The sequence below is a fragment of the Ovis canadensis genome, chromosome 18 (assembly GCF_042477335.2).
Source record: "Ovis canadensis isolate MfBH-ARS-UI-01 breed Bighorn chromosome 18, ARS-UI_OviCan_v2, whole genome shotgun sequence".
NCBI lineage: Eukaryota > Metazoa > Chordata > Mammalia > Artiodactyla > Bovidae > Ovis > Ovis canadensis.
In genome coordinates, this window is record NC_091262.1 from 82,939,429 (window position 1) to 82,949,973 (window position 10,545).

The window sequence follows — 10,545 nt, forward strand, 5'->3', positions numbered from 1 at the left end:
GGAATACTGGAGTGAGTTGCCATTTCCTTCTCCAGTTATCTTCCCAACCCAGGGATTGGACCCCAGGTCTCCTGTGTTGTAGGCAGATTCTTTATCATCTGAGCCACCAGGGAAGCCCTGTGGTGAAACCCCAGGGCAAGTGACACCAAGAGGCGAGGGTGCAGACAGTCCTGGGAGAAGGGCTGCCTGGGAAGGCCTGGGATTGCAGACACCAGGAACTTTCCCCAAAACTGCCAAGGAAGTGGCATGAGGCTGCGAAGAAAAGGTATTAATGAAAACGATACACAACCGTCATTCCCTTTTTTAAAGCAGACTTTCGAAGAGGCTGGGAAGCCAGCGCGCAGTCGTGGGGTGCTCTCACAGGAACCGCATTTGTCTCCGGCGCCGCCACGCAGACGGCGACAGGCGCAGAGCAGGTGAGGGGTGAGTGGTGAGTCCGGGGGCCGCTCCTCCCCTGGGCCATGGAGGCCTGGCGTGCCGCAGTCCGTGGGGTCGCAGAGTCAGACGCAACCGAGCGACTGAATCGAACTGAACCGAACCTCCCCCGGGAGCCATACAGCACGGCTGTTGCTCCCTGTTGCCATCTGTGGGGGGTGGGCTTGTTGCCCCCAGAGGGCTATGTCTCATCCTGTGCCCTGGAGTCTGCGGGCAGGACCTTGCTGGAAAATAAGCTCTGTCTAAGGGTGTAGCAATGAGCTCACCCTGGGTTATCCAGGGGAGCTCCAGGTCCAAAGAGACAGACAGACGAGAGTCAGGGGGATGGCCTGGGGTGATGTGGCCACACCCAGGAAGCGAAGGATTCGTGAGCTCCAGAGGCCAAGCATGAGGTCTGGAGCCCAGGCCCCCAGGGCACCCCCACGCCTCGATCCAGACCTCCAGCCTGAAGGCTGGGAGATCCTGCGGTGATTAGTTACAGCAGCCCCAGGAACTCCTGTGTCAGCCTCGACGGATAGCCCTGTGAACACTCTGGACTTTTCTAGAACCAGCCGTCACCTGGAGAGCCGGGCACGCTCCCCTCCCCCAGCCTGGCCCTCCCCTGAGCCTGAGCAGTGAAATGACATTTCTGCACATGAGGAAGTTGGCACTGACGCGCACTCTTGTGTTTTTATTCCCAGACGCGAAATCACATGTCTTAGGGTCTTTCACAGTAAAGCTCATCCACGACGCGGCCTCAGAGAAGCGGGAGCGGAATTTGACCCTGACACCATCTCGGAGCTGCGTGCAGTCAGCCCCCGCCGCTGACCCGCTGAGGCTGGGGTCACAGGCCCTGCTACCAGCGAGGACACAGAGGCAGCACTGTGCCTGGCCTGGCCCTCAGCAGCTCCGCCCCGACAGGGGAGCCAGGAAGCCTTCGTGCTGACAACTTGCCAGGTCCTTGGAGCCCTGGGGCGTGTCCCCTGCCTGGGGTGCCCCTCGGCCCTCCCAGCCCACAGGCGTGCCTGCCATGCACACACGGGGCTTCCTCTGGAGGCCACGTGGACTGCACCCCACCTTGCGGTTCCCCCCAACCCCGCGGCTCCCCTCAGGGCCACAGTGCTGAGCTGTCCTGGCCAAGGGCCTGACACCAGGGGTACAGTTTGCATGGACGACCCAGGGCAGAAGCAGAGATGCCCAGCCATGTACTCACATCCAAGCAACGCTTGCAGAAAAGCTCAGGAAATAAAGTCATCATGGGGAGGCTGACAGGCAGCTCCCACACATGGCCTGTGCCAGCTGCCAGAGCACCAGGCGGGCACACGGCCTGTGCCAGCTGCCCTGCTATGCACTCACGGCGGACAGCACCTGCCAGAGTGAGCACTCCCGCTCGCCGTGTGCTTTTCCCACGGCCAGCAGGCTTGCCCTTGCTCTGCACACGCTGCCACCTTCCCTGGGGCTTCTGCTCAGCCAGGACCCCCAGCAGCAGAGACTCCAGGGACCAGAAATCGGGGGTGAGTCATTAAGAGGGGGCTCCCCAGCTGGCACCATGGACACTGGCTAGTGGGACCCAAGCAGCACCGGGTGGCCAGCCCTGGACTCCTGCGCTGGGCTCAGCAGGCCCCTTCGGCCAGCCCCTCTGGGGCGCCTGGCGATGGCCCTGGGGGGTGGCCGAGCTCCGGGAAGGCGTAGCTGTTTGTGAGGGACATGGGCGAGCGCGCCTCCTCTGAGTCCTTCGAGCACGTGAGCTTGGTGTTGTCCATCTTCGTGGACCACTTTTTCCACCCCTTGTGGATCCTGCACATGTCCTGGCGTGTCAGTTCCGCGGCCAGCACGTAGATGATGGGGTCAGCCACGCTGTTCACAGTGGCCAGGCTCAGGAACACCACGGAGGCTGTGTACAGGCGGATTTCAAAGGCGCACACGGGGTCTTCGGCCCCTTTGTAGTAGGAAAAGGCGGCGGCTTTGATCAGGAGCACCAGGTGATAGGGGGCGAAGCAGACCAGGAAGATGGCCACGACCGCGATGGCCAGGAGCCTCACCTTGGCCTTCTGGGCGGCGCTCAGGCTGGTGCTCAGCTGGACGGTCCTGAAGATGCGCTGGTTGGTGACGGCGATGATGGACAGCGGGATGGCGAAGCCCGCCGTGAAGCGTGCGTAGTAGTACCCGGCCACCCTGCGGTCCATCGGCAGCGTCTCGAAGCAGGTGTCGCTGTGCTCCATCTTGAACACCGGGGAGTGGACGAGCCCGACGAGGAGGAAGACCGCCGCGGAGACGAGGATGGCGGTTCTCTGGTGGCGGCGGCCGCGCATCTCCAGCGCGTACACCACCGCCAGGAAGCGGTCGCAGGAGACGCAGCACAGGAAGAGGATGCTGACGTAGAGGTTGCAGAAGAAGACATAGGCGGCCGCCTTGCAGGCCCAGGGGCTGAGCGGCCAGCGGTGCCCGTGCTGGATGTAGATGACCCAGAGCGGCAGGGTGCTGATGTAGAGCAGCTCGCAGAGCGCCAGGCAGAAGAGGTAGACGGCCAGCACGTGGCCCTGGCGCGCCTGCAGCAGCGTGAGCCACGCCGTCAGGCAGTTGGCCGGCAGGCCCAGCACGCACACACTGCTATACACGGTCACCAGGAACACCCTGCTGTTGTTGAAGGGCACGTTGCATGTGTGGGGAGACACGCCCATCGACAGGGTCCCCAGTGCAGGGCTGGTCTCCAGCGTGGTGTTTCCTGCAGGGCACAGACAAGCGTGAGGGCAGGTGTGACTGGGGACCACGTGGATCAGATCACCTGGAGCGACCCTCCGAGCACGTGGAGCCTTGCAGGGAGGGCCCACTCCCGCAGCGCAGGGCCTACAGACCCTCCCACAGACCGGCGTTCTCTCCTGTCTCGGGGTCGTTGTGTGCTTATACCTAGTGGGGCGTCACCCAGGGGCATTTCCTGAGTGGAGGGGGGCCATCCTCCCAGGGGGAGGCGCTGACCTTTGGAGTCCCTGGGCAGGTGTCCTGACTCAAAACCCACACCCACCCTCCGTGGGTGGGTCCACGTCCCCTTGGGAAACAGACGGGCAGAATCAGTCTCGGAATATAAACCAGCCCCGACAGCTTGGGCCTGGCCGTGTCCTCCGTTGACGCAGGCACGCGGGGCAGTCGCCGCCGTCCGTCACTGCATGACGCCCCAGCCCACAGCACGCGCAGGGACCTGGAGACACCAGGACACCCAGCGCCCACACCCGCCCCCCGCTCTCCTCCACCGCGTCGGCTGAGCCGCACTCTCACACCGTCCTTTGGAGGTGCCCCCGGGGTCTGCGGGGCTCGCGCTGGGACCGTGCCGAGGCTGGTGGGTGGGCACAGGGAGCAGACACCCCCCGGGCTTTGGGGTCCCTGTTGGGAGCAGGAAGAACTGAGCCTGGCCTCTGGAGGCACTGTCCATGTAGAGGCCTTCTTCTCCAAGAGTGGACAGCGGAGACGGAGCAGCCCCTTGAGGTCAGTGGGAGCCTCTGGCAACGGTGGCCCCAGTACCCAGCCAAGGGACTGGACAGTGGGCCGCACGGGGCGGGGCGGCCCCAGTGATGGTGCAGAACGTGGCTCTCGCTTCTGTAGGCTGGTGACCCCTGAGGCGTGAAGGCTTTTTGGTTACTTACAGTCGAGGTTGAAGACCCCTGGGCCCTTCCACAGGCCTTTCCAACGGCCAAAGAAACCTCACCGCATCCCAAAGCTGGCATGGGCGTCTCACCGTGGCCGGCTGTGAAGGCGGGAGGAGAGCCATGCTCCCCTGGTGGCTCAGCGGCAAAGAACCCGCCCGCAGTGCAGGAGATGAAGGAGACCCAGGTTTGATCCCTGGGTCAGGAAGATCCCCTGGAGGAGGAACTGGCAACCCTCTCCAGTATTCTTGCCTGGAGAATCCCAAGGACAGAGCCTGGAGAACTACAGTCCATGGGGTTGCAAAGAGTCGGACACGCCTGTGTGACTGAGCAGGGGCGCATGGTGAGGGCGGGCGGCGAGCAGTGAAGCGGTGAAGGAGGCCGAAGGCCCATCGAGAAGGGCCGCACAGCTGGCCTGGGGCAGTGGAGGCGACAGCCCCACAGTGTGACCCCAAAGTCCGACTGCACCCTCATCCGTTTTCCCCTGTTCTTACAATTCTAGCAAAATATGCATAAGATAGAAGTGACGGTCTTCAAACTCCACGCGTCCACTTCTGTGACACGAAGCGGGTCTCCAGAACTTTCTCATCTTGCAAAACTGAAGCTCTGTCCGCATTTAACCCCCAGCCCCTCCTAGGAGTGCATGGTAAAGAATGTGGCCTTGGATGTCCCCGGCGGTCCAGTGGCTGAGAGTCCGCCGGCGCACGCAGGGGACACAGCCTCAGTCCCGGGTCTGGGGAGATGGTGTGCGTGGCTGAGCAGTGAGGCCCGGGGGCCACGCCTGCTGAGCCCACCCTGGAGCCTGTGCCCCGCGACTAGAGGGGCCCACACAAGGCAACGAAGGCCCAGTAGTCAGATAAACAGCAAGCAAGATCACAGGGAGAATGAGCCCCGGGACTGGGCACTGCATCCTCAGAGCCCCGGCTCCGAGCGCCCTTCCTTCTCAGGGCAGCTCCGGGTCGCTGTGCGGCTGGGCCATGGGCACGCCTCCACTCCCCTGGCCGGGGACCCGGCCGCTGGGACCGCGGGTGCACGATGCCTTCTCCGCACCTGCGTTCACTTCCTTTGAGCGCGTACTGCCGGCTCGTGTGATGAGCCCCTCGGTAGCTTTCTGAGGACCCTCCAGATGGTTTCCACGGCAGCTGCTCCATTTTCCGTCTCTGCATCCTCAGCCACACTTGGTCTTTCGGTTTTGGCAGTGGCCATCCGGACGGGCGTGACTCGGTCCCTTCCCTGGGGCCCCATCCCCTGCCCTAACCCCCGGGACGTGGGTTTCATTCCATGTGCAGACGGAGGGTGCAGCCAAGTCACCAGACCCAGGCATCAGTTCCCCACACGAGAGCTGGCAGCGTCCAGCATGGGGGCCGGAAGTGCGTGGGGAGCAGCTGGCGGGAGGGCACTTCTCGGGCGGGAAGCCGCTGACACCTGTCTTGGCCCAAGCTGGCCCAGCCTGGACCAACTGTCCCCTCTGGTCGGACAAGTCCTCCACAAGCCAGCAGCCCACCACCTGGACTGCATCATCGCCCTGGGTCCATCCCAGTGCCAACCCTGTCTTCCCACCCCTTGGGGGGCAGGGTGTGAGGGGTCCCGAAGCCCAGGTGGAGGCTCAGGTGAGGCCTGTGGGCTCCTTCTGGCTCCCAGGTCCCCCACCAACCGCCCGCCCTCGAGGGTGCCCCCTGGACTCAGCATAGTTCAGTCACACACCGCCTGCTGGGGCCACGTGGGCAGCACGCGGGGCCCCGTCTTAACCTGCCCACGCCGCACCCCCGCCCCAGCCATCTGGCGACCACACCTGGGCACACGGGCAAGAGCGTGCCCCTGCCCCGGGGTCACTCAGAGGACCTGAACTCCTGGGCAGGAGCCTTCTGGGCTGGGCAGATGAGCCCCGGGAGACAGAGAGGCAGGCTCTGCGGGGCCCAGGCCCCTCACAGGGTGGGCGCCTCTGGCTTTACTGCCTGCAGGCTAGTTTTTATTTTGAGAAGTCTCCTTTTGCATGCTGACTTTTGAAGCAATTATCGCTGTTATGAGACCACGTACATTGTAGAAAAATTCCCACGGGCTCCCTCCTAAAGGTTCCAAGTCAAAGGAGGCCCGCGTGGGGCCCTCACCTGGCATGTCGCAGGCTCTGGGCTCAGGGCCAGGCGGCAGTGCCCGTCACACGGCAGAGATGGGGCTGTGGAGACGTTTGCTCCCAGAGCGGAAAGTGACCTGGAGCAAGAGTGGACAGAAATTGCTTTAGGGAAATCAGATTAAATCATAAATCAAGCCATTTGACAAATGGTCAGTGGGCACTTGTTACACGCCAAGTCTTGTATTTCGGCCTCCCCTAGTAGCTCAGATGGTAAAGCATCCGCCTGGAATGCAAGAGACCAGGGTTCAGTCCCTGGGTGGGGAAGATCCCCTGGAGAAGGAAATGGCAGCCCACTCCAGTATTCTTGCCTAGAGAATCCCATGGACAGAGGAGCCTGGTGGGTCACAGTCCATGGGGAAGCAATGAGTCGGACACCACTGAGCAATGAAACACACAAATCTTGTGTTTATCCTGGGATACAGCAGCAGAGTTTTAATATAGAAAGAACTCCCACAAATCAACAAAACTAAGTGTCAAAGCTGATCATTCACAAAAGTGAAAACACCTCGACAGGAAGAACACTCAACTCTGCTCACACGGTCAAAAAAAGGCGAGCGTGCAACAGCCACACGTCAATCTCCTTCTCGCCCGTGAGACTGGCACAGATAAAGGACTTCAGCTCTCAGTGTTGGTGAGTGAGTGAGGAAGTGGGCTCCTCCACGCTAGGGACAGGGGCATAGATGGGCACAGAGGCTTTCCAGTGCAATCGGGCAATGCGCCTCGAAAGTCTTCCATGTGCTTAACTTCTGACGGGGTGAAATCCTTTCCGGGAGTTCTCCTGATGAAACAGCCACCTGAGATTCCAAGTGCATGGACTGCACCCCTGTGAAAGGGACTGGGAGCTCAGGGCAGGGACGGGCAGGCTCCATCCAGGGTGCTGGCCGAAGGGGCGGCATCCCGGCCCCCACCCTTGCTTTCTTCCTGAACCAGAGAGCCCCTAGCACGGGCCCCATCCTAGCAGTCAGACAGGGTCCGAAGTAGGGTCTTCCCTGCCGGCCTGGAGCCCAGCCCCCACCCCCAGGGGAGCCGGCAGCTGAAGGCGCCCCCACCCCCCGCGCCGGGAGGGGTTGTCTGTGATGCCAGCAGGCGAGCTAGCCGGAAATAACAGGAAACCAAGCTGTTTCCCTGAAACTGCATGAAGTTCATCAGCTTAGAAAGAGTTTATAAGCAAGGCCTTGAAAACACAGACAAAGGTGAGATGCAGGAAAGAGTCGAGAAACACTGTTAACATTCTGAAACGGACGTCCTGACCGGCTGGTGGGTGTGGGTCTGGGGGTCCCTGGGTCTCCCCGTCCATCCCCTCACTCACCACCGTGCTCAGCCAATGAAGGGGGGCTAAGCCCGACAAAGGGGGCTCCAGGAAGGTGGGTGTCCACTGAGGGTGGCCCATGTGAGCTGCAGTGGTGTGTGGGGGGTGCCAACCCACCTAGGAGCCGTCAGGACGCCCCTGAACCACATGGGCCCTGGAGGAGACCCCCAGCCCCGCCCTGGGTGTGGGGCCAGTCCCTTTGCAAGAACTGAGATTTGGGAAAGCTGGGGGGGTGGTCCCTCCCCAAGGGCAGCCCCGCCAGCTCCTCCCTGAACGGCTGGGAGCAGAGGTGGACCACTGTCTCTACAAGTCACTTCTGCAAAAGCCAGAGGAAGTGGCCCAACTGATGGTGTGCGTCCCCCAGCGGGGGCGAGGCCTGCAGGCAGAGGTCTGTACAGAGAGAGCACAGACTGGCTGAGGCCAGGGGGCGTCTGGGCCCTGCCTGGTGCCCCCCGCCCTGCCCTCCTGTGCAGACAGCACGGACTCTGGGTCTGGGGTGGCGGCCATGACTGTCAGCTGCCCTCATCTGCCTGGACTGGCGGGTCGCGGGGGAGGCCGTGTTGGGAGGAGCGGGGCCGGGGCGGGAACGCTGCACAAGGCCCGGGCCAGGGGGCCAGCGGCTGGGACGGCCGCAACCTCACGGCGCAGTCCTGCCCTGCCCAGGCCCAGGGGACCCCTGCCTCTCCACCCACCTCCGGGCCGTTTGCCCTGCAGAGCCTGGCCTGTCCCTGGGCTCGCCCTGGCCACTCCAGCCCCCACGCACACTTGGCTTCAGGTCTCTGCCCCTGGCTTCTCCGGGGTCTCTGGACCCGGTGGCCTGGGTGCCTCCTGCTTCCTCTCGTGTCCTCGGTCCTGTGTGTCTGCCCCACCCCATGAGCTGAGCGACCTGGGAGGGGGCCGTGTGTCTGCTCCACCTCAGCATGTCCCAGGTTGTCCCTGGTGGGCAGCCAGGACACCGCCCAGCCCGCCCAGGGGGATGGTGGACTGTCCCCCACCAGGATCCGATCCCGGCCGGCCCCAGAGGGCCCTGGCCTCTCCCCATCCTCGGCTGGGGCTCTTGAGGGCGGGGGTCGGGAGGCCTGGGTCCCCCCTTGTTCTCCCAGAGTCGGGTGCTTAGAGGGACACATCCGCCCCCCAGGCCCAGCTGCCTGCTCTTCCCTGCCCTCACCAGCCCCTGTCCACCTCGGGAGACCCACGGGTGGTCCCAGCTGCAGGGGACATGGACTGACATACCCCACAGGAGGCTCTAGGAAGATAGCCGGCCTGGGCCTGGTGGGCTTGGGGTCCCTGGTCTGCGCTCTTAGGAGGGGTGGGGGCCACGGCAGCCACAGGCCGCGGGGTGGGTGGCCTGGGTCAGCCTGAGGCTCCTGCTCTCGGCTCCCAGCAGCCGTGGACGCCGGCCCTGTCCCTGCCAGCCCTGGGCACCACCCCGGCAGCTGCACATCCTGGAAGGTCCCGCAGAAGCCCCTGGAGGGAGAGAAAGGACCGGGAGTGACCCGGCCTGCAGAGCTCTCCCCGGACGCGCCATGGCCCGCGGGTGCCTCGCGTCCCTCCCTTTATTGGGAACACACGTTGAAAGGGTTGACTCTGGAGCTTTCTAAACAGGCACCACCAAAGCGCCGAGGACCAGCCCGCCCACGGGCCTCGCTCCCGGCTCCCATCGCACAGCATGGGACCTGGCCGTGCCGGCTGATGGCCTGTCCTGTGGCTGCCCTGCAGCGCCTTTGCCCAATTTGCACCTTCGCCCCTCTTGCCTCGGCTGGAACTTTCAGGTCATTTCCATCTCCTACCCCCGCCTCGTCACGCCAGCTCGCTGACTTCATTTCTGTCTGCCCACAGCTTACACTTCGGGGCGGGACCTCCCAACCCGGGCCGAGCTCGGCGAGCTCACCGCTCTCAGCAAGCGGCCCGGCCTCTCCGGCCCCGGGTGTCCGTCTTCCCCGCTCCCCTTCAGGAAGGTTGTACCTGCATCTCCCTGACAGCTGGTGAGGTTGGACAGCCCCTCCTTGTTCCAGGGCCCCTGGAGGCGCCTATGTTGCCCCACTCTGCCTGGAGGATCCCCTAAAACGTCACCCTGTCGCTGCCCAGGTGGGGATGGCGGGAAGCACCCGGTCCTCAGCAGCCAAAGCTCCAGCCCTCCGTTCCCGGCAGACACCCTGGGACCCCGCACTGTGCCCAGCCCTGGACCCCATCCCAAGGGGCCAGCCAGCCGCCCGGCCAGCAGGGCCCCCTGTCTTGTGGTCCCTCCTCACACCCACACGCCTGCGGCCCCACCAGCTCCAGGAGGCCAGGGCGGCAGTGCCTTATTCCCGCCCGCCAGCACCCCCGGAGCAGCAGCAAGCACATGTCCTCTGGGGGGCAGGGAGCCTCCCCACAGCGGGGCCAGGCTCCGCCGGCCTGGAACTCCCAGGCTCCCTCCCAGGCCCCCTGGTGCCCTGGGGTCTCTCTCAGTGAAGGACCCCAGCTAAGACCCTCCACCAAGCCCCCACGTTCATGCCGAGGAGCCACTTCTGCTTTCAGCCCCCAACCCCGACGCTCCCGCGGGAGCCCAGGACTCACCCGGGCCCACAGCCTCGCGCTCCTCTCTGCAGGCGTGGCTGAGCGCGTTCAGGAAGTAGCAGCAGTGTCTCTAGAACTTCCCAAACCGCACACCGAGCAAGACGGGGGGGGGGGGGGGGGGGGGGGGGGGGCGGGGGGGGGCAACTGGCCGAGGTGTCTTCTCGCTGGTGGTGAGATGGTGGCCTCGTCACTTTCCTGAAAACGGATCCAGGGCCGCTTCTGCTCGCGCTTCTGGCAACACCCAGAGCTGCTTTCACTCAGGACTTCCCTGGCAACTGGGCCAGACGTGGGGCCAGCTGGCGTGAGCTGCAGGGACCTACTGAGCCCAGACAGCATCGCTGCACCCCCAGGCGGGGACCCCCAAGAGCTCCTGCGCTCAGGCCTCGAAGGCCTCCTGGGCTGGTGGGCGCAGAGCAGGGCTGCCAGGAGGCCTCGCCCCTGGGCACTCAAGGGGCGCAGGGAGCCGGGCTGCCTCCAGGCAGGCACTGCCCCAC

At 64.1% G+C, this 10,545-nt stretch overlaps 1 protein-coding gene across 2 annotated transcripts; it reads right to left on the bottom strand.

Moving 5' to 3' along the window:
• Positions 1-1,078: 1,078 nt before the first annotated feature.
• GPR132 (G protein-coupled receptor 132) lies at positions 1,079-10,260 on the bottom strand. Of its 2 annotated transcripts, XM_069559955.1 has the most exons (4): positions 10,052-10,097; positions 8,726-8,959; positions 6,161-6,260; positions 1,079-3,139 (listed from the first exon to the last, which is right to left on the bottom strand). In XM_069559955.1, the coding sequence occupies exons 3-4, from the start codon at positions 6,165-6,167 to the stop codon at positions 2,028-2,030; spliced, it is 1,119 nt and encodes a 372-aa protein (XP_069416056.1). In that variant the 5' UTR covers positions 6,168-6,260; positions 8,726-8,959; positions 10,052-10,097; the 3' UTR covers positions 1,079-2,027. The 2 variants fall into 2 exon arrangements, with proteins under 2 accessions (XP_069416056.1, XP_069416055.1); XM_069559954.1 differs by lacking the exon at positions 8,726-8,959 and having other exon boundaries at positions 10,052-10,260.
• Between the last annotated feature and the right edge of the window lie 285 nt (positions 10,261-10,545).